General features: G+C 37.2%; 1 protein-coding gene across 5 annotated transcripts in view; it reads left to right on the plus strand.

The window, feature by feature from the left end:
- The first annotated feature begins 5,756 nt into the window (after positions 1-5,756).
- Positions 5,757-24,511, plus strand: part of PPFIA2 (PTPRF interacting protein alpha 2) — a 473,000-nt gene continuing 454,245 nt past the window's right edge. For 4 of the 5 annotated variants that reach the window (XM_065886829.1, XM_065886826.1, XM_065886827.1 and 1 more), the window contains exon 1: positions 11,270-11,518. In XM_065886829.1, the coding sequence (XP_065742901.1) occupies positions 11,270-11,518 (249 nt within the window). Of the gene's footprint in view, positions 5,782-11,267; positions 11,519-24,511 lie in introns of those variants that run through there. The other variant, XM_065886832.1, reaches the window with a different exon arrangement.

The raw sequence follows: 24,511 nt of genomic DNA on the forward strand, positions 1-24,511 counted from the left end.
CACTTTTTTTTTTTTTTGTGGTACGCGGGCCTCTCACTGCTGTGGCCTCTCCCATTGCGGAGCACAGGCTCCGGACGCGCAGGCTCAGCGGCCATGGCTCACAGGCCCAGCCGCTCCGGTGGCATGTGGGATCTTCCCGGACCGGGGCACGAACCCGCGTCCCCTGCATCGGCAGGCGGACTCTCAATCCCTGCACCACCAGGGAAGCCCTCTTATTACACTTTGACTTCAAAAAATAACTAAGTTTTTGCTCCTCTAGAACACTAAGATTCCTTAGTTATAAATTGAAAACCCTGCGACTACTTGTCAAATTGCTACATATTACAGTAATCTCATATAAATGCATAGATAAAGGCTGATTAATGTAGCCTTTTACAAAATTTATCTTGTGAGAAATGATACTTATACATTTGTGTGGAAGCACAAGAATCAGCAGCTATGTGCTTATATAACTTTCATATTCTACAGTCTGCTTTTTTAGACAGGTAAAAAGAATAATGTGTAGCATAAATGCAACAAGTTACATGAAACCTATATAATAAACAATGCTTACTATCTGTGACAGAATTGGGTACTAATTGTATGACCATTGATTCCAATTAATTGCATTTATTTTTTTAAATGTACACATAACAGAAAGTTTAAACATATTGTCTATATACTTTTTATTTCCACTATCACTTTCACAAACAGAATGTGACAGAAACTGGATGAGTTTTTACCAACATCCTCTTTATTCTTCTTCTGGCCTTAAGGCTAGACTACTTTCCTAGGCTCTCTTGTAATTGGAATGCTGCCATGTGAGTTATTCTCACCAGTGGCATATGAGAAAAGTATGTTTCATTTCTGAACCAAGGATTTTAGAAGTGGGTATGCTGCTTCTCCCACCATCTGGGTTCAAAACCCAAGGAAATGGTAGAAATCAGACAAGAAAGGACTCTAAATTACTGCATGGAAAAAAGCAGCCCACTCACTAATTCTCATCTTGGAATATTGAAAAAGTAAAAAATAAATTTCAGTTGGCTTTGTGACCGATTATTTATGTGGGATTGTTTTGTTGCCTGCTCTAAATAATACAGTGTAATAATATTACATGGCCTAATTTTTTTGTGTGTGTGTGGTACGCGGTCCTCTCACTGCTGTGGCCTCTCCCGTTACGGAGCACAGGCTCCGGACGCGCAGGCTCCGGAGGCGCAGGCTCGGCGGCCATGGCTCACAGGCCCAGCTGCTCCGCGGCATGTGGGATCCTCCCGGACCGGGGCACGAACCCATGTTCCCTACATCGGCAGGCGGACTCTCAACCACTGCGCCACGAGGGAAGCCCCACATGGCCTAATTTTTTAATGGAAATAAAATAAATTTCATGTTCCCACAAAACTATAGGTAGGTAAAATTATGATGGGAGTTATTAAATTATCTATTCAAACCCATCTTAAATTTTAAATTCAACAGTAAGCATAATGTCAGTAAGCATAATAAGAAAATGTAATTTGTTTCAATAATGTTAACATTAATAACAGAATATGAATAATCCTCATAAGTTAATAAAACTGTTGTGAATATAGGCAAAATATTTTCATAAACGGTTAAGTCTGTAGCTGAAATGAGGTGACATTGAAAGTAAAATGTCTATTACAACTGTAAATATTTGCTTTATTTTGCTTCAAAATTATATTTGCACTTAAAAGGCAACTTACTGACACTTACTGAATCTTTGTTACTGTCATGGCCAATACTTAATCACTCAGTTTCTTTGGCATCTGATCTTAGTTCACTTTACCTTGACATAAAAAATCGTCCTTGGTTTAAATAGAACGGTGCTTTTTATTATTATTACTATATTATGTTACTAATATACCATGTGATATTCAGAATATCTAAAGAGATGGAAGGGCTGGCCAGCATAGTAAAAATGAGAGTAGTTTTATGACATGTTCCCCTTAAAAGAGCATATAGACAAAAAGACCACATTTGAAATAAAATGTGCACATTTTATTTCAAATATATTTATTTATTTACTGCATAGAAATATATTTATTTCAAATATAAAAAGAATTAGTAGGTGTGCCTAGTGATACTGTATGCCTCTATGGATTAAATTTTTTCATTGATGTTAGGCACTAAAACTAATAAAAGAGGTGGGTTCCACTACCTCTGCCTAAACCTAGATGACTTTTAGAAGATAAGCATATTTCATCTTTTTTTTTTTTTTAATGGGAGTATAGCTGCTTTACAATGTTAGTTTCTGCTGTACAGCAAAGTGAATCAGCCACACGTATACATGTATCCCCTCTTCCTGGATTTCCTTCCCATTTAGGTCACCACAGAGCAGTGAGTAGAGTTCTCTGTGCTATACAGTCTGTTCTAGCATATTTCATCTTAATCATTGATCCTTGGCTATCAAAAATCATTAGGAGTAGAAGATAACCTCAGCATAATAATTTGTTTGGGAGACCTTTTTGCCTTAACTGCAAAATATCAGCTGTTTTCTTGTTCTGTACTTATTTTGTTCCCAAATTTCTTCAGATTTATTTATTTAGTGTTCTCAAAGTGGGATTCCTGGGAACTTACTAGAAATGCAAATTCTCTGGCCATATCACAGACTTACTGAATCTGAAACTCTAGGCATGGGGCCCAGAAATCTGTGCTGTAACAAGCCCTCTAGAGATTCTCTTGCTTACTAAACTTGAGATCCACTAAACTAGAAAAACTGGTGTAGGGGATGACTACATTGCCTAAACATTATTTACATTCTTTGCAGTGGTGTTAAGGGTGAGAATGTGAGAACACATAGTTCTAAGCAGAGAATGACCATGAAGAATATTTCTTCTTACTAAAATACTCTTTACTCCATGACCGTTTCCTGCCATCCATTATCAAACTGTTCCTTTCTGTGATATCAACTCTCAGGTAGCCTTTAACTCTGTGTGTCAATTATATGTGGGTATTATATTTAGAATTAATACTTCTATTTGATATATGAATAGGAGTCAGGCAAATCAAGACTTTCCTTGGAAATACTAACAACATTTGAGGCTGTACTTGGCAAATGTTGACTACCAAGGAAATTAGAACCAAGGTTTAATAAGGAAGGAAATCTTGTACAAAGAGACATTTCAACTGTCTTTAAAAATAAGGTTTCTGAGGTTTAAAGAACATTTTATGTCTTCTGGGGAATTCCAGAGAGTGAAAGTTATGAGTACTGATATATGATTAGTATGATAAAGCTATTATTAAATTAGATCTATATGAAAATGGACTGGGATGCCTCGTGACTTAACGAGTTTTCCTGTGGTTAAGAGTATTTAAGTCGGGCTTCCCTGGTGGCGCAGTGGTTGAGAGTCCGCCTGCTGATGCAGGGTACGCGGGTTCGTGCCCCGGTCCGGGAGGATCCCACATGCCGTGGAGCGGCTGGGCCAGTGAGCCATGGCCGCTGAGCCTGCGCGTCCGGAGCCTGTGCTCTGCAACGGGAGAGGCCACAACAGTGAGAGGCCCGTGTATGGGGTGGGGTGGGGTGGGGTGGGGTGGGGTGGGGTGGGGTGGGGGAAGTATTTAAGTCAACATCAAATGGTAGCTTAATTGGTTGATCTAGGTACTTGTTATGCAAAGTGTGGTTTCATTTGGTAGTTGTTATAGGTGCAGAATCTCAGGGTCCACCCCAGTCCTAGTGAATCAAAATCAACAATATAACAAGATCCATGGGTGATCTATATGCACATTATGTTTGAGAGATAGTGCTCCAGTTGACATCTAATGAATCTTTATATTACTCTTATACTTAATTTAAATAGGTTTATGTTGTGACGCAGAATTTGAATAACAGTCTAGAAGAGATGGGGGTAAATATGTGAGCTTGAGCTCACATTCTACTGTGAGGTTATTAACTTAATTAAATGCTGCCCCCAAAATAAAATAGTCTGTTTCCTGAATACTGAACTTAATGTAAGTGAGCTGGTGTTTGAATACTATTTCTATAGTTAGCTTTGAACTATTTGTTTTACACAAAAGTGAAACATACCTTTTGGGTTTATTGCACTACCTCATGAGGATATTTGTACTAATTTCCAAATTATACTCAATGTTGAACCCTTCTCCCAATTCCCTCTTGCATACCATCTTCCTTTTCACTAAAACTAGGATGTCTTAATTTCCCTTACTGAAACCTTTCCTTTTTGCTTAGAGTAGGTAGTGGTTTTGTCTTCTGCTTCTTCCCTATTCCTGATGGGTCTATATGAATGGGCAGCAGAGGCAGAAAGAAAGGAGAATACCTAAAGTGGTGTATAGGAATGGGGGAACTGGAAAAGATCAAGGGAGCAGACTTTGCTCAAAGCTGAAATTTACTCGGGCAAGGAGTACTTAACATACAGTTCTCATTGCCAAAGCAATGGATGGAAAAGAGCTGGAGAGGTAATGAGAAGTGACAGATTCCGCCACACCCTAGATTGACTCAGGTCTCTACAACCAAGACTTCCATGCCCTGGTCCTGGGAGAAGGAAGCCGCTTAAAGAAATGACAAGCACGGAAGGCCAGACAGCCAAAAGATCCCCAAACCTGTTCCCGTCCCCAGCAGTGCGGGCCAACATACGCCTTCCTGTAGAGACCTTTGTGTGTGGGAAGCCCGGGCGAGGAAGAACATACCCCCTTCTCACACCTGCCCATCCCCAGTTCTTGCTTTCGCCGGGGGCACTGGGACCAGCGCCAGCCGGCAGCGGCTTTGGGGGAGTCGTGTGTATCCGCGAGCGCGTGTGCGTGAGGAGGAGAGCAAAGACGTGATTACTTCAGAATTTATTTAAGGGCCGGTGGAAACCACTGCAGCAGCTTCCAGGGGAAGCCCTAGTTTCAGAGGAAGAGGAGGTGGTGGCTGCCAAGGAGTGGGTGGGGGGGGCGGGGGGGTGGAGGGACAGAGGAGGAGGAGCAGCAGCGACAACAGCACAAGGCAAGTAAGGAGAGAAGATGCTACAGCATCCTCACCGGCGCCCAGCAGGTTGCTTCTACGGGCCAACTGATGCCAGCAAAGAGGCTAGGAGGCGAAGCTGGGTGTAGGGGGGCTGGCTGCTTGCCTTTCTGCAGAAGAAACACCTCTTTTAGGTGAAATAAGACACCCTAGCTTGGAAATAGGCAGGGGGCCAGGAGGGGACCTGCCCTGCTTCTCGCGTCCCTGGGGACTCGCTTCCCTTTAGCTTTCCAACTCCTGGTGGTAGCCATAAACTCCAGAGGGGCTCCGGGTGGGTGACTGGGTGGAGAAATTCCCTTCCAGATAGTCCTCACACCTTTCCCCAAAGCTCAGGTTTCGGGGCCACACTCTGGGTGGCCCGGTGGCGGAGGGAGAGCAGCGTCGCTTGGTTCAGTTTCTACAAGTCAAACCCAGTCCCCACTTGCCGGCTCCCCGGGTCTCCAGCAGCACGCGGGGAGCTGCGGCTGTTCGGGCAATCGGGCCGCTGCTGCTTTAAGAGCCGCCTCCCCCTCTCCTCCCTTTGACAATGGTCTGAACCGAGCTCTGCTTCCCAAAGCAAAATTTGTAATATGCCATTTTTCCGATGGACGCTTCTCCTTTTGGCTGCTGACGGAGCCGCGGAAAGATGCCGAGCTGCTGCCACGCCACCCAGCCGGGGCACGTTCCAGAGGACGCCGGGGCACCCGACTGTCTAAGCTACCTTTCTCCTCGCGTTGCTAGGGAAATGGTCCACGAGTGCCGGGTGTGAGCCTCCCCGCTCCTCAAGCCGGAGACTGCGGTTGTCAGTGATCAATTGAAGAAGCAGGACCCGAAATTACAGACATTAGGTACAGAAACTGTATTTGAGTTACACGGTTCCCCCCCGCCCCGGCTTTATTTTTTTTTACCCCTTCCCCCACCCACCACCACCACCACCCCGGCCCCACCCCGCCCCCAGGGAAGATGAGATGCAGATTCCCTCCTTGTCAATCACTGTTCCGTACCTCTTGCTTTCCACCCCCAACCTCTCCCTTCTCCTGTTTCTCTCCCTTCTCCCTACTTGGATGTCTCCTGTTGGGCAGGATGAACAGTTTTGGTGCAGACATCATGAAGTCAACTTCTTCAGGGTGGTGGCGGGGGTGGGGGGGGGGTGTGGCTGAGAGAGAACTGTCCAGCCCGCCGTATGGTGTGTGCAGGCTCTTTGGCCAGCTCTAAATTAACTGGGGTAAAGAAAGTGCAAAATGCTTCCATTAAAGGGGTTAATAATATTTCCTGAGGACAGGGGACTTCAAAGAGTTAACTAGGAGGAGGAATATTCATGTAATGTAATCAGACAATGGCTAGGATTTCTCTCACTGAATTATTCCTTGTGGGTTAACTGAGGTGGAGATAGGTCAGTTCTTAAGACTAAATCTTTGCAGAAGAAACTGACTACAGAGAATAATTACATCTTTTTCTCTAGTAGGATCTAAATCCTAAAGATCTGTTCGAATAAAGTGATTCATTGACAGAAAAAAGCCTTTTGTAGCACTGTCATATCTGAATAGGTACTGTTTGAACAGCACATATTGCTAAGAAACACACTGGATCTTGAAAGCTCTTGGGTAATGACTCCAGTGGGCATTCAAAACTTTTATTTTGAAATATGAGGGATTTAGAAGACAGTCAAGGTTATGTGCTAAGAAAAAGGGAGTTGGTTTTCCTGGTATAAAATTCTTCAAGCTAAATTTAAGCACTGAGATAATTAAACCAGCTAGGTGTTTTGTTTTGTTTTGTTTCTTTTCACAATAAAATAATCTCTAACTAGACCTTGAAACTTTCAGTAATTTAATGAAAAGGGGCATCAACATCTAGAAGAGTATAACATAATCCATATATCAATTGACTTTGGGGAGGGGATGACGAAAAGACAAATATCAAAGCAAATTGTTAGTATGCCCTTTCTGGTTTTTCAGGAATTATGTGGTACACTGCAGTTTTTAATATTGAAAATGATTCTAAAAGTTAAAAGCGGTATATGAAATAGACTAGAGGTTGAATGACCATAGCCTTCTGTACTATGCAAGTTGCTTCAGATTGCATCCATTCTGTAAGAGGGTGTTTGACTCTTACATTGAATACAGATTTTTAATTGCTTTTAATACCTAAAAATGTGCATTTAGGAAATAAGTTATACTATATTTTAAGGAATATACAACTATTTTGTAATTTATATTAGACAGAATCTCAAGATTCTGTTTTATTGCGAGAAACTAAGCTAGCTCATGAAAGTGGCCTTATTTTTTGCAGACACATTTTTTCCTTCTAATTTTGATGAGAAGACTTTAGATTTACTTATTTGGGTTGACTGTGAGGAAAAAGAAGCATGTATTCATCTTATTTCCTAAGTAACTTTTGCATAGCTTGATTTTTTTTTCAATTAAATTTGAAAAGTTTAGAGCACCCATTGGAATTAAACCTTTAGGCATGGAAGCAGAATGAATCATAAAGGTAAAATACTCTTTCTGCAAAGGTGAATGTTGGTCATTTTATAATAGAAATAAATACTTGAATTTGTAATAGTCCTTTATTAATTAACAATCTGTTCTCAGTCAGGTATCCTATTGGACCCCTACAATGGGCTTGCTAAAATAAATGCTTGCATTATTATTCCTACTTTACAGAAGAGAAAACTGAAGTTTGGAGACATGAAGCGACTTGCTCTGGTTCACATGCCTTGGGAGTAAAATTGAATCAAGTTCTTTTGAGTGTAGATTTTCTAAATTCCATCATAGCATCTTTCAACTAACTAAATCAAAGACCAACTTTTATACCGATCTAAGAGCCTGAAGTTTGTGAATGTCTAATGTCTCACGGTGATGACGTTTGTTAGAATTAGGGTAGAATATTCAGAAGAAAACTGTAGCTGAGGTAATCACTACAGTTATGTTTTTCTTTGGAATTTAAAGTTGTTATAAGTAATTCAGAGTAGAGGCAGGCTAATAGCTTTCTTCAGGAAGGATATGATTTAAAATACAGTTTTGAAAATGTTTAACCTTAAATTTAAACCTTACAAGTGTTTTGGCACAGCTTGTCACTGTGCTACCATTTCCTCTCCCAGTATTTTGTTTTAACCTTAAATGTCAAAAAGAAACACACTGGCTCCTTATAATGATTTCTCAGAATGACACAGCTGTTCAGTGTGTGGATTTTATGCATGGTATGTGAACTAATTGCTTTAAATATTTAAATGTGTTGGAACATTTTTTTGTTTTGTTTTCCAATTCCTTTTTAATTAATGTAAAGAAAATTTGTAACAGAAAAGAGTCTCATCTTTTCCACCTTTGTGATATTGTTTGAATGAAATTCAGGTTAAAAAAAAATCAAAAAATATATTTTCATCCATTAAGTGGTTAACAATAATATCAAATGTATGAGTGTGAGTGTGTGCATGTGTGTGTTGTGAGTTTGTGTTTAAATACATCCTATATATCTACTCTGCTCTATATTTTAGGGTGAATAAGAAATTGAACAATTCAAGTTCTGGTCTTCAGGGAGCCCAGTGTTTTGAATGATGAGCAATAATTCAAAGCATTACCTCGAATTGTTCTAAAATTTACCACCGCCTTAATTCTTTTGTATAGGCTATCAGTCACAAAATACTTTCCTTTATCTTTTAAAAAGTTTCTCCTGGTTTTCAGTGGGCCCTGACCAAATTATTCACAGATAATTGAATTCTCTCCTCAGTAACCCAATTTATATCAAGAATCATAAAAAATAATTAACTATTGAGCTGTTAAATCTTGATATTTTATTTGAAAATATCACCAGAAATACTTTCCCCAAGGACAGGAATATGTAGGCAGAAAAATGAATTGACAATGTATTATAAAACCAAAGAATGCTCCAGGATCAACAGCCAAACCAGCCTTTCTCCACATCAGACTTCTGCAAAACCAAGCCCTCTAATTAACAGCTCCTGGCCTCAGTACAACAACTGAAATTGAGATGGATTTGATTTTTTTTAAAACAAAAGATAGAAAAGAGAAAATAAGATAATTTCTGATTTTTAAAATGCTACACAACAGGTCAATGTTACATCTTAATGTCTGTGTTTTCTATTTTAAATAATTTAAAAATATTCTGAACAGTTCATTTATTTTATGACTGACTCCTGATTAGCAGTTAGGATGTGAAGTTGCTACATTAGCTAATGTAATTTATGGCATCTGTTCTGTGGAATATTTGAAAGAGTGTTAGTTTGTATTGTTTGGATGGAAACCAGACAAAGCAGCTCACAGGAAACAAAGGAATAAGTGTAATTGGTAGTATAATAACCTAAACAAATTTATGCATCTCACTCTATTTCATAAAGCATATGTCTAATTCAGTCAGAATCACTTGTCTACTCTGTGTAGACTACTGTAGGAATTCAGGAAGAGAGTATATAAAATTAATGGGTTGGCCAAAATGTTCATTCGTTTTTTCCATAAGCTGGCTCTAGTAGCAATTAGTTATCTTTGACTTCATTCAAAACAATTTTGTTAGACTGTATGTGGCAGCTGTCATATTAGTGTGCATTTAAAAAAACCTTATCAAAATTGGTGAATTTCTGTGTAGTCATTTTAATATTGAAGATGGAAGAAAAAAAGCAACATTTCTGGCATATTATGCTTTATTATTTCAAGAAAGGTAAAAACACAACGATATGCAAAAAAAAAAAGATTTGTGCAGTGTATGGAGAAGGTGCTGTGACTGACTGAACGTGTCAAAAGTGGTTTGCAGAGTTTTGTGCTGGAGGTTTCTCACTGGACGATGCACCACGGTCTGGTAGACCAGTTGAAGTTGATAGCGATCAAATCGAGACATTAATTGAGAACAATCAACGTTATACCATGCAGGAGATAGCCGACATACTCAAAATATCCAAATCAAGCATCGAAAATCATTTTCACCAGCTTGGTTATGTTAATCACTTTGATGTTTGGGTTCCACATAAGTTAAGAAAACCTTCTTGACTGCATGCGATTCTGTACTTAAACGTAATGAAAATGTTCCGTTTTTAAAACAAATTATAACAGGCGATGAAAAGTGGATACTGTACAATAATGTGGAGCAGAAGAGATTGTGGGGTAAGTGAAATGAACCACCACCAACCACACCAAAGTCCAGTCTTCATCCAAAGAAGGTGATGTTGTGTATCCGGTGGGATTGGAAGGGAGTCCTCTATTATGAGCTTCTTCCAGAAAACCAAATGATTAATTCCAAGTACTGCTCCCAATTAGACCAATTGAAAGCAGCACTTGACGAAAAGAGTCCAGAATTAGTCAACAGACAACGCATAATCTTCCATCAGGATAATGCAAGACCGCATATTTCTTTGATGACCAGGCAAAAACTGTTACAGCTTGGCTGGGAAGTTCTGATTCATCCGCCGTATTCACCAGACGTTGCACCTTCAGATTTCGATTTACTTAGGTCTTTACAAAATTCTCTTAATGGAAAAAATTTCAATTCCCTGGAAGACTGTAAAACACACCTGGAACAGTTCATTGCTCAAAAAGATAAAATGTTTTGGGAAGATGGAATTATGAAGTTGCCTGAAAAATGGCAGAAGGTAGTGGTACAAAAGGGTAAATACATTGTTCAATAAAGTTCTTGGTGAAAATGAAAAATGTGTCTTTTATTTTTACTTAACAACTAAAGAAACTTTTTGGCCAATCCAATAATAAAATGGGAGGTGTAAAGTCAAGAAGCTTTAAGTTAGTTGTATGAAAAAAATTAATAAAATTAAAAAGTAAAAGCTAATTTTTATATAAAATGAATACTCAATTATTTGGGGATTTTCTGAATGACAGAATGAACATTAATTCATTCAATTATTTAATACAAACATCATTTACTTCCCACCTGTTAAATGCCAAACACTATGCTTGCTGTTAACAACATAATAACGAATAAGGGTAAGATGGAGGTATTAGCTATAAGTGATTTGTAAACTTGCAGGGAAAGAAAGGTGATCAATTAATAAGCTTAGTAACATCTTATTATAAACTGAATTAGGTGGGGTTAATCATGAAAAAACTTTGAGAAGTAGGTTAAATCAAGCTGTGTTTTGTAGGTAGGAGATATTTAGACTGTCATGAAAAGAGAAAGCATGTTAGATATAGGAAGTCAGTGGATCATATTTCATTGAGGTTAAAACTTTTAGCATCATTGGAATTGGGGCAGTGGGTGGAGGAGAAATAGACAATTAGGTTGATGAGTTGCAAAGAGTTTGGAGAGTTGAGGGTCAGGTGGGATTATTGGAAATCATTTTTTTACTAAGACTTCCCTCCCTTTTACTTTCTTTAAGCAATGATGTGTGAAGTGATGCCCACAATTAATGAGGACACCCCAATGAGCCAAAGGGGGTCCCAAAGCAGTGGCTCGGACTCAGACTCCCATTTTGAGCAGCTGATGGTGAATATGCTAGATGAAAGGGATCGTCTTCTAGACACCCTTCGGGAAACCCAAGAAAGCCTCTCACTTGCCCAGCAAAGACTGCAGGATGTCATCTATGACAGAGATTCGCTCCAGAGACAGCTCAATTCAGCCCTGCCACAGGTATGCCTCCTGGGAGCTTCTGTCCTTCCTACTGCAACTGAAAATGTGATAAGACTTAAATAAGCTTTGCTTTATTCCCATTCTTAAAATTACTTTTGCCCTTAGTAGATATGATATACAAATTTTGGTGAGAAAAACTTAAGAATACATAATTAATTCACATGCAACCTTGCCTCAAACAAAATTGTGGTACTTCGGTGGTGGGGGATTTGAAACATGAGTTCCTATCTGGTCTTTCTCTTGAAAATTTTATCTGTTTTTTGGTGGAGGTAGAAAATTACCTGTTGATCAGCTTTTAATTACAAGAATGTGGGAATAGTTTTCTCCTTCTTACTTTTTAAACACTATTATGACATTTGGAAATATGTATTTTACATTTTCAGTTATGTAGTCTGTCTTTGGAAATAATAGTACTTTGGAAGTCTGCTGTCCAATATTTTTTATTTGTCTTTCTTTAATAATGCCTGACACCTGCTTAAACTTCTTGAACTTATTGATGTATTACCCTCTCTTCTGAAAACAACATTTTGACCAGTTTCTTTTAAAATATATATATATATATTTTGGAAATAGGAGAAAAGGCAAAAGTTCAGCTTTATTCTCACAAACTTAAAACTAAGATTTTAACAATTTTATTTTATAAGTAAATATTTATAAAATAATTATTTTATATGTACTATGTAATAACATGTTATATGCATTATGTATATGTAATAATAATATTACTATTATATGTAGTAATATTATAAAAAATAACTTTTTTTTTTTGTGGTATGCGGGCCTCTCACTGACGCGGCCTCTCCCATTGTGGAGCACAGGCTCCGGAAGCGCAGGCTCAGCGGCCATGGCTCACGGGCCCAGCCGCTCCGCGGCATGTGGGATCTTCCCGGACCGGGGCACGAACCCATGTCCTCTGCATCAGCAGGCGGACTCTCAACCACTGCGCCACCAGGGAAGCCCCTTGAATTTTAATTATACTGGTGCACAATCTCTTATCTAAACCCCTTGTGTTTTAAAGTTTAGAGTTTCCCCAATTTTTGTATGTGTACAATGTATACTATGGAACACTCCACTAGCCAGATTCTGGGAAGCACCCTATAATTATACACTTTCATATTTCTGAAGAGAATTCTATGAATATTCCTACTGTGTGGAAAATATAAAGACTATAAATGACCTCATGTTAGTAAGGTCTGGTTTTGCCACCAATCAAGTTTGCAATATACTTACAAATAAATATCAGTTTTCAGAGTATTTGAGTTTGGGAATTATAGATTAGGGATTATGAGCCTGTACATTTAGATGGTTATAGTTCCAATCTCTTTTATAAATACTTTGACACATTTTTTCAATATTTATTTGTATTCTACTATTAGAAATATTTAATACCCCTAGCGATCCACAGGTCCTTAAAGATAGTGATGGTCCTGTCATTTGTTAAAGCAAGTATTTAATAACCTCATCTGTAACTTTAGGGCTATACGTTTTTTGCAGGTAATAGAGGAATATAAAATTCTTCTTCAATTGGTATCTTTGAATCTTTTAAAATAGTTTGTGAGCAATGTACCTGCGCTGTTTGGTGGCATTTCATTTGACATTTACCTGGAAGGAGAAAATGACTCCCATAAATGTGAGTTTTGAGGCAGAAATAAAGTATGTAAAATTGAAAACTACTACAATAACATAAAAGTAAAATTTGTTTTAGCAAACATGGGATAGAATTCAAAGCAGAGTCAAACTTTATGACATATCATGTTTTCAATTGCCTATACAATATTTTTTAGTTGTTGATGATTTAGTGCTTTGCTTTAGTCATTTCTCTCCTATAACATTTTTTATGAACACATGCAGCAGTGATTTTAACAATCCTAACCATGAAAATATTTTGTAGTCATATTGTTTACTTTTTCATTATGTGATGGAGTGTAACTGTGTTTAACAAGGACTGATAATTCCACATCATTCCACATTCTAGGCCTGATGTTTCTAAGCTATACACCGATTTTCTACCTTTCTAATGCACAGATCCATTTAATGTTCCATGGAACCTGAGATTCAACATGTCCAAACTCAGTTATCATCTGCCTCCCACTCGACCAAATCTGCTCTAACTCCTCACCCAGACACCTGAGAGTCCTCATAGCTGATTGCTTTCTTCACCATCTCTGAATTTGGCCATACTGTTTTTTTTTCTCTTAAATAATCCTCAGATCTCTCTATTCTTTTCTGTTCTTTGGCACCTGACCCTTAATTTCTTTTTTGCTCTATGTCCTAACATTCCCACTTTTGTAAATGTATCACATTGTTTGCTTGAATAATAGCACACTGCTTGCTGTGTGCTGACAAACATCATGCTATTCCAGTCTTTTTCCTTCAAGCATATTCCTTTCTGCCCATTAAGTTCTTCCTCAATATGTTTGTCTGGTTCATTTCTCATCCTAGCCAAGACTTTGTCTGTTCTAGGAAGTCTTCTCTGAATCCCCAAATACATGTCTTCTGTGTTTCTTACCCTTATCATTTTATCATTACATTATCTGTTTATATGTCTGTTTCCCACCCTAGACTATAAGCTCCTTGAGAACAGGAGTATATCTCAATCACCTACAACCCTCTGGATCAGCAGAGTACCAGGTCCATAGTGAGGGCTTTTAAAGTAAAACTAAACTAAATGTATATGCATTTTGATGTAGAAAGAGGAAAAAAATTGATATAGGAAGATCTGGTTTGTAATGCGTTTCTATCATACATTATTAGCTTGAGTCAGGACTTCAAACTGACATGCTACAAAAAGTAGTTAATATTAATACCTCACAAGGTAGTTTGTGATGATTAAGGAAAGTAATATAAGTAATTGAGGCATTTATTTATAAGGCATTAAATACGTAAATGCTTGCATTTGTTTTATCCAGAATGCTAAAGATGAACTAATTTCTGCATATGTATGTCAATGAGTATTAGAACAATTTGCTAGGAATACTGATAAACAGTCTTTAACATTTTTGAAAACAGAGCAAATATTTACCAATTACTAATATGTTCACTAAGAATACTTAAAGGAGAGGTAAGGGGAGTGAAACTTCCATTGCAAAAAGTCATTAGATATAAAAGTTTAAAATTTCTTTTCAGCATCTGATTTAGCATATATTAAGGGTCTTCTGTGTATTATTAAATGATTACATATGTTGTAAAGGGGATAGAAAAAAAGGAACATAGTTTGGTTCCCACAGAACTTAGGAAATAGATATAAATGGATCCGAATTAATACAGTACCAGAAGATTATAGAAGTACTGAAAGTATTTGCACCATAATACTGATATGTTATTAACTACAGAAAGTTTCATGTGGAAAGTGATATTAAAGAGGTGTTTTTAAGAAAAGGTTAGAAAGGGCTAGAGGGTATTTCGCGTCAGGCAGTACAGTTGTGCACAGAGGACCCTGCTTAAGGACATGTGGGGGATTAAAAGTCAGCCTGTGGTGGCTTCCCTGGTGGCGCAGTGGTTGAGAGTCCGCCTGCCGATGTAGGGGACACGGGTTCATGCCCTGGTCCGGGAGGATCCCACATGCCACGGAGCAGCTGGGCCCATGAGCCATGGCCGCTGAGCCTGCGCATCCGGAGCCTGTGCTCCGCAACAGGAGAGGCCACAGCAGTGAGAGGCCCGCGTACCGCAAAAAAAAAAAAAAAAAAAAAAAAATTCAGCCTGTGTTCTGCTTTCCAGGCTAGGCTTGGTGTTCCTAATTTGCATAAAGGAGACAGTTGATCTAGCAGTATACCTAGTTAAAAAGAGAAGAGTAAATAGGAATTAAATAAGGAGAATAACTAACAGATTGTTTGTTGAAGGGCTGTAGGGTAGGAATGAAGTTTTGTATAGTGACAGTGGAGGACTGCAGCCTGTTCATATGTGTGGTGGAAGCTAAGGACAGACATTTGTATACTTGGTAAGCAGTAGAAGTTTGAGTGAACTAGTGACATGATAAGGCAATAATGAAGGAATAATGTTCTGCCATTTTGATTTAGGATAGGTTATATAATACTCATGTATCAGTTATCTATGGCTAAAATAATGCTATGTAACAAACGACACAAAACCTCATTGTCATGCAAAATATTGGGTTTATGGAATTCAGCTGACCTTGACTTGGATTGATCTTGGCTAGGCTCACTATGCCACTGGTTGGCTGAAAGTTGGCTCAGTCAACTGTATGTTAACTGGCTTTCTGATCTAGGATGGCCTTAGCTGCACCAGCAGGGGCCCCTCAACTCTATTCATGTGTCTAATCCTTCAATAGCCTAGTCTTTGCATGTTTTCATGGTGATGGCAAAGGAGTAAGAGCAAAGCAGAAACAAGCAAGTACTTTTAAGCTTCTGCTTGGGTCTTTTTTTCTTTTTTTTTGTAATACCCCTTGACCAAGCCCAGAGACAGAGTGCAAAGCAATGCAGCATCACATGGAAAAATTACAAAGACAGATGAAACACAGTTAACATCATTTTGGTCATTATTTATGTTAGGAGAGCTTATTGTGATAATGTAATAGTTCTGGTGAGGTGTGGGAATTTGAAATAGGATTGTGAACCTTGAAACTAAGAAAGACATGTTAATGTAAAGAATGTTGAGGGGAAAGAATGGACATAGCCAGATAATGAACTAAATGGCCATGACTTTGGACTTGAGTTAGAAGATCTGAATTTGAATTGGAGTTCTTCCACTTATTAGCTGAGATACCACTGGTAAGTAACTTGACTTCTCTGAAACTCTGTTTCCTTAATTAGAAGGAGGGGATGATATCTACCCTAGGAGTAGTTAAAAGGAGGTGTGTGTATGTGCTTCAGAAACCCTAAACATTATAAAATGTCACCTGGTATTTTTCATAAACTGGGATGTGCCAGTATATATTCTGATGAGGAATTAAGTTAAAAGAGGCTACTTGTGGAGAAGAGGGATACATTTATATTTTAACATCTTAAAATACCAAATATTTAAGTGAAACTTACAGGGAGTTACAGAAGTCACTTTTATTCTAGAGGCGCTCTACCTAGGTATCTTTTGGGCTTGCTACTTACTAGCTTAATAACCTTGGTCAAGGTACTTAGTTCAAGTAACGATAGAACCTGCCTCATAGGATCATTATGAGAAATAAATGAGCTGGAACATGGCAAATGATCAATTCAGTGCCTCACAGATAGTACATGCTCAATAAATGTTACATGCAGCTATTGATGCTGTTATTATTACCATAGATATTATCATCATTATCCTTAGCCAAACTTAACTGCAAAGTTTTACTGGGTAATAATGAATACTAGCACAAGTTGAAAGCACTAAAAATCCTTACTCTCCACAATCTTTACCAAATTTTGTAAGTTCTTTGATTGATCATTCTTTAAGGAAAAAAAAAATCCTAACTACACTCTCTTAAATGGTTTTCCCCAATTCTTCACTTCCTCACTTCCTGTTGTGCTAAGAAGATAACATCTGGATTGAGCTCCTTCCTTTTCAATGAAACCTAATGCCACAACCACATACACAAGAGTTATATCCCTCGCTCCTGTCAAAAAGAAAGATGCTGCATATTTTGCTACCTCTGATTATAGTTATTCTATTCTTAATGTGTTTCTCTTTTTTCCAGTTAGGTATTTTTCCCCTGGCCAAATGAAATGGTATTCATCTGCAGCCTGTATTTCCTGTTATTTATAACCCTTTATTTGTCTTTCTTTATATCTCTTTTTTTTTTCGTGTGGTCATGTCGTGCGGCATGCAGGATCTTAGTTCCCTCACCAGGGATCGAACCCATGCCTCCTGCAGTGGAAGTGTGGAGTCCTAACCACTGGACTGCCAGGGAAGTCCCTCTCTTTTCTTTTTAACCCGTATATCAAGCTTCTCTCATCACCATTCTCCTAAAACTACACTCCTGTATGCCACCAATGGGTACACATTTTGCAAATCTAGTGATCCTCTTTCATTCTTCATGTTCCTTGGCATCTTTGTGCCAAGTTATTCTATTAATTATTTCATCTTGAAATTCCCATGTCCTTAATTCTTCATAACCATTCCCCTCATAGGCTACAAGGTATGTTGTTCTTCAGTACTCACTCTTTTCCCACATACCCCCATACACTTATTTATACCCATACTCGTCTTTATTTACCTATATTCTCCAATCTTAAGCATTGCCTTTCTTGTTTAAGACCAATACTTCCCTCCAAATCCTTGATCCCCTCCTTTTCATCTCCTCCTTTGACTTTTTTTGTCTCAAGCATCTTCAATTTCTCCCTCTCCCTCTCAGCTGGCTTTTTGGTAACATATTCAAATCTATTCCTTAAAAGTAAATGATAGCAAGTACAATACCAATAAAAGAGTTCCTTAACACTGTGTCTCCACTTAGCTACCAATCTATCTTTTATTTTCCTTTATTTCCCAACTTGTCTGTTTTCACTGTCTCAATATTCGTCTTCTATTCACTTTTTGAGCAACTGCAGTTGGGCTTTTCCTCTAATACCTTGCTAAAAATTATACTACCGGTAACCAATTGATGAATGCAATAGGTTTGTTTCATTAAAATTCACTGCAAAATCTGACACTGTGATTAACTCCCTTCTCAAAAATTACCTCCCCAAACAAAAAAAAACCCAAAAAACTATTTTACTCTCTTAACTTTTATGACACCACATTGTCTTCATTCTTAAGTCTTTTTGACTTTTTTCTCATAATTTTTTTCTGTGAGCAATTCCTCATCTAGCTACTTTTTAAATGTTAAATAATAAATAGAAGATGAATGATAGTAATAGCTAACATTTCTGAACACTCTGCCTATACCAGGCAATGTTTTTATTTAAGCATCCAGATATTAAAATGAAGTCTTTCTGTTTGAGGGGAGGCTAAATAAGTGAGGTACAAGACTTTATTTGCAGGATGTGCTAACATATAATCCAACTAATAAATCCAGTATTAGGTAAAACTCTATTTTAAGAATCTACAAAGGTTGATAAAGCTAAAAGAGAGACAGAACTGTTTTGCATAGCTGTTGGTCTGCTGTGCATAATCTCCTACTCCATGTATGAGGCATGGGGTGATTCCTATTCAACTTAGCCAAGTGAGAAGGGCTTCAGGGGAAACATTCTGAGCTTGATGTGTTTCCTCCAGAAGCTGAAGAATATAGAGGCTGAAGTCTAAAAGTCACAGCCATGGCTGGAGATGCCCCTGCCTCTACAGCAGATTGAAGAGTCATTTCTCAGATAAACTACAGCTCCTCCAATATCAAGACAAAGATTAATTTTTTGAAGAGCAAATGGTTCCCTCAAGAGGGGATATTATTAGGGTTATCTTTGTGTAAACCCACAGACTGAGTAGACTGTTAGAAGCCCAGGTTTCTAGATGGTGAACAATGACTAACAAAGTGGGAGATTGATTTCAGAGAAGAGACTGAGAGCAAGTCAAGTAAAACCCGGGAAGAACCTACAGAGGGGTTCTTTGAGAAAGCCACGAACACACCCCAGAAGAAGGCTCATTGATTGTGTATTTGCCATTAAGAAAGCCCTGATCATAGATGACAACTAGGTCAGCCCATACCACTGTGATCTGTCTCCCCAATTTCCCCTTCCCTGGCCCTGATTCTTAGAAGGGTCAGAAACTGTTGCTATGGGTGGCAGATGTCAGAGTAAAGAGAGACCACCACGCCCTCATCCTCTAATTCACACCTAGTTCAGGCTCGTTTCAAGCTTTGAAGTATGTGTGAGGGGTGGGGGATGGCACATCTTTAGGTTGGATAGGAGCTCAGAACTAGTATATTACGCAGCCCTGTATTGAACCGGAACTATGAAATTGTTAGACTGCATAATTTCCTAACAAAAGGACAGATGGTTTATTTTCTAAACATGAGCAGAAAAGCTAAGACATCTGGCTGAAATTTCATTTGGGGTTAATTTCTTCACCTGAGGGAATCAGAGGAGATGTAATAATATTCATTTCTGAAACCAGCTCTTTCATTAAACTGGTTAGATGTATTATCTCAGTTAATCCTCAAAACATTCCAATTGTGGTTGTTATTATTATTCTCATTTTAGAGATGATAAAAACTGAAACTTACTAGGTTAAGTAACCTATTCAAACAGGATTCCATTCATGGCTTACTTTTGTTTTATTCTAAGCCATCTTCTTTACTTCATTATGTTCATCTAGATTTAAAGAAGTATTAAACTTCTGTAGAAACCTTTAAGAGACATGGGCCACTGAAAGCACTTATCAGGACTACTCCTAAGTTCTAATAAGGAAAATTTTATTAAAATAAAATTATTAATGAAATGTGAAATGATTATTAGAGTTGGTATAATTATACTGAATATAATTATTCAAGGATCCCAATCCTCATATTTATGATACCATGAATTTGCCTTTTTATGTGCCTTTTTTTAAGTTAATAAGCAAGACAGTATAGGCTTCAGGGAAGAGTATTTAACTAGAAATTACAATACCTGGATTTCAGTTTCAATTTTGCCAAACCCTGTGACAACAGAAAACAATTGAACTTCTCAGGCTTCTGTTTACTTACATATAAAAGATGGAATTCTAGTACTGCTTAATATGTTGTATACTTTTGCCAATTTCAAATGATTATAAAGGGTATGCACCTTAGCTTTATTAATTTATTCATAGTCATTTAATACACAATTATTATTTATTCAACAAATATTTTAGGGCCTGCTCTGTGTCAGGTTCTGTGTTTACAGTATACATATATATATTTTTTATTTTAAGACCTTGGCCAATTATGGTTTCTAGGAATATGCTGTGGTAATAAGAATACAATGCCTATAATCCACTGAATATTATATTTATTTGTAAATTCTCTGAAACTATTGTTTCTAGTTATTTTATTGCCTTTTATTCTCTACTGTGATGAACCGTCCATGTTCCTAGAATAGGCCAGTTCCCTCTTTTGTGTTCTAGATCTCCTCCCCTCTTGCTATTCTAGGACAAAACGTTTTCCCTCTTTTTCCTACATCATCAATGTTTCCATCTGTAATGGATTATAACGAATAGCATTAAATATGCTTATATTTCTCCCATTTAAAAAATCTATTAACAACCCTGCTCTACCAAGCTACCACCCCATTTATCTTTCCCTTTACAGAGAAAGTTAAAAATTTCTTTTCCTATACTTGTTCTAATTTCTCTCCTCTCACTTCTCTTGAATCTATGCCACTCAGGCATTCACCGCATCAACTTCATCTAAAATGCTCTTGCAAACATTATCTATAGCTTCCATATTGGTAAACGCAGTGATCAATTCTCAGTCTCCATTCCTGTTTATCATTAGACGCTTTTCTTGTACTTTCTTCATTTGGCTCTAGGACAGCTCACTTGCCTGGTTTTTCTCCTACCTCACTGGTCATTCCTCAGTCTTCATTTTTAGTTACTTCTCATACTCCCGACTCATTAATACTTGATTACTCCAGGTCTCAATACCTGTACCTTTTCTCTTTCTGTCTCTATTGACACCATTTATGATCCCTTCCATCTCCTGGTTTTAAATACCATCTAAATGTTGGTGACTCCGGAATTTACGTTTTTAATCCAGACATTTCCTCTGACCTTCAGACTCATGCTGTCAAATGCAGAAATTTAACATGTCCAAAACTGCGTTCATGATCTTCATTTAGTCTTCTGCATCTCAGTTAATAGCAATGTCAATCTTATGTGGGCTTAAGCCAAAACCTTGGTGTTTTATTTCTTTCACATTCTGTATTCAGTTTAGCAGTTAAGCCTCTCAGTTCTATCTTCAAAGTATGTGTAGAATTGAACCACTATAATCACCTCTACAACTACATCTTAAGAGTCACCATCCTTTCCAAGAGATTAGGATTTTGCTAGTCTCCTTGCTTGTATCCATGTACCTTATCAGTTTACTGCAAAAACAACAGCAAGAGAGATCCTGATTCTGATAAAAGGTAGGTCAGATTTTGTTTCACATCTGCTCAATTCTCTGAAATGCTTTTCCATCTCAGTGTAAAATCCCAGGTCTTTAAACTGGTTCAAAGGTCTAACATCTCTGCCTCCTCCTCTTTATCCATCTGATATCATCTCCTGCTATTGTCTAGCTCACTTACTCTACTCCTACCATCCTGATGTTCTTGTTTTTCAACAAGTTAGGCATTCAACTGCCTTAGGGACTTTGCCCTGGCTCTTCCCTAGGCCTGGGAAAGTTGCCTCCCCATAAAACCATGTGACTTGCTCCTTCAACTCATTCTGGGCTTCACTCAGATATCACCTTCTCAGTGAGGCCATGACTGATCACTCATTTAAAATTATAATAGCCCCCTCCTTAATACTCCCAGTCCTTCTTCTCTGCTTTTACTCCATAGCACTTATAACCATCCAACACAGTGCATATTTTATTTTTCTGTCTTGTTTATTATCTCCTTCTTCCTCACTAGATTCTATTCTGTGAAGCCAGGGGATTCTTTTTTACCGGTTCACAGCTGTGTTTTCTGCCTACAACAGTATCTGGCATTTAGTTGTTGTTCAAAAAAACCAAATAATAAAATGAAAGCAAAAATTATTCCTTTGCTTTTTGAACACATTCTCTATATTGTGTACTTATATGGCAAGTCATATAGTCATAAACATGTTAGCCAGCATATATTAAATATCTTGATAAAACAAAAGAACAAATACAATTTATAAAGCCTTATGGCTAAAGTGTTTATAAAGTCATAGTATATATGAGTCTGGTGTTAATATTACACCTCAAAGCCCCTTCCAGAATGAAGTGAGTTTTATATCAAGAGGTGGTGGCATTTTGAATATTTTACAAATCAGAGCATGGGAGATCAGAATGTAAATGACTTGCTTTGAAGGTATGAATAAGGATATTACTCCAAGTTCTTTTGACTTCAAACTTCATTTCTTTTCACATTTTTCATGCTCTTTTACTAAGGAGTTTACTTCCTAAATTAAGCCAGCTTTCATAAAAGAAATGGTATAAATAGTTTTGTGATGTTACAAAACTACTACCACTGTTTGACATCTATATCTGACTTTCATTTCATGGAAAAACAAAGATAAAAGTAGAATGTTTGGGTTAGTTTTTATTTTTGAAGCAGTTTATTTATTTATTGTTTTGCTTGCTCTCATTCTCATTCTCTAAAAATAAATATTAAGAGAAAAAAGCCATTAGTATTCTCAAGATGAATTTCTAACCTGAGTTTTCCAATAAATTTTATAGTCTACTTTGGTATACTTAATATTAGCATGCATACAATTCATTTGTTTTTTGTTAATCTTTGAAGAGTAAATCTAGATTCAGTAACAAAGGTGTTGAAATTCACACTATTTACTTTTTACTGGATATTTCTCTTCAGAGCCTTATGGCTCAAAGCTAGGTAGCAACCATAAAAATGCTGTAGTTTGGGAAAAGAGAGAGAGTTTAGAACTACAGTTGTGGAATTCTTTTAAAACATGACTATCACACCCTAGCTAATTATATCATACATCTTTGTATTGACCTCTGCAATTTAATTAGTTTACAAAATAGTAGCTCTGTGTTAGCTTATGCTGCATGGCCCTTAGTAAGCCCTTAAAATTTCTTGTCTGATTACTTAACAGTCTTAAAGATTATATGATTTAATCTTATTGAAGACTAGCAGGCCAAAGGTACATAGGACTTGAATTTTAAATTATACTTTGTATTCTAATCCAAGTTTTATTTGTGGTTCTAGTGATTTTTTTACATAAAAGTCTACTAATTTCCCCCAAACATGACAGAATTTATTGAGTGAGATTCTGAATAATAGGTAATTTCTTTCTTGATCCTTGAATTATGACACATTTCTCCCAAAATGAAATTTTTAAACTCTTTTTTGCCTCCCATAAAGTGAGATCCCTTATCCTGGAACTTGGAATGGGTACTATGGGAACAAAGTAAATCTCATCTCTCTTGGCTCTTATCCCCTCCTCCCACCCCTCCCAGGAGATGTTCAAGAGATAGATCTCAGGCCGCTTTCAAAGGCAGGTATAAGAATTAACAGTTATTCCTCAAGTACCTTGGCAGAAGAAAATTTCCGCTTTGAAATGTTTCTTTGACTGCAAGCCCATGTTTATTTTGATGTTAGAGGAAATTGCTGAAGAATGGAAATGATTAGAATTTGACATCACATTGTTCTACAGTAAACTAATTTTTCTGGTTATTTTTACCTATGATTCTTTTTATGCCCACTTTTACGGTAAGCTGCTTTAAGATATATATTTTGGCTCAAATTTTTTTCTATTCCTGTTAAGAGTTTAGAAAATTCACTTATGTTTTGGTGACTTATAGATTTTTAATTGACTAAGTTAAAAAAATACTGGTTATTAATTTGAAAGTTTTTCATGATGAAGTTCTCACCTAATCAATTAATTCCAAATAATGGCCATATTATTTTATCATTGTTAATTTTATATATGGGAAATATTATTTAACAATTCTTATTTAAAATGTCATTTAAAGATTTTATTGCCTGATATACTCTGTCATCAGAATGTGGTCCTATGAACTATATTCAGTCTGTACAAAATATTCCATGAGTGTTTACACTGCTAGAGATAGAAAAAACTTATCTACTAGCATCTTTTTTATAGAAAAGATGTGATTTCTAAAATCACATTTTTTAAAGTAACATTGCTAAGTAAATGTAACTTTTCTTTTAAAAATGTAATTTCATTTTACAATTCCAAGTCTAATGTTGGTATAAATCACAAGTTTTAATGACTCCCACTATGATTATAGAGTTCCTATTCCTCTTTACAATTCTATTAATTTTTGCATATGTTTTGAGGCTTTTATTAGTTGCATTCAGCTGAATCATTGTTTACTTCATGGCCAATTTAACCTTATGTCATCATGAAGTGTCCTAGACAGGCATTTTCTCATAAATTCTATTGTGTCTGATTTTAATAGTATTATAGCAGATTTCTTTTTTGTTAGTGTTTGCACTGTGCATCTTTTTCTATCCTTTTACT

The sequence above is a fragment of the Phocoena phocoena genome, chromosome 11 (assembly GCF_963924675.1).
Source record: "Phocoena phocoena chromosome 11, mPhoPho1.1, whole genome shotgun sequence".
Taxonomy (NCBI): domain Eukaryota; kingdom Metazoa; phylum Chordata; class Mammalia; order Artiodactyla; family Phocoenidae; genus Phocoena; species Phocoena phocoena.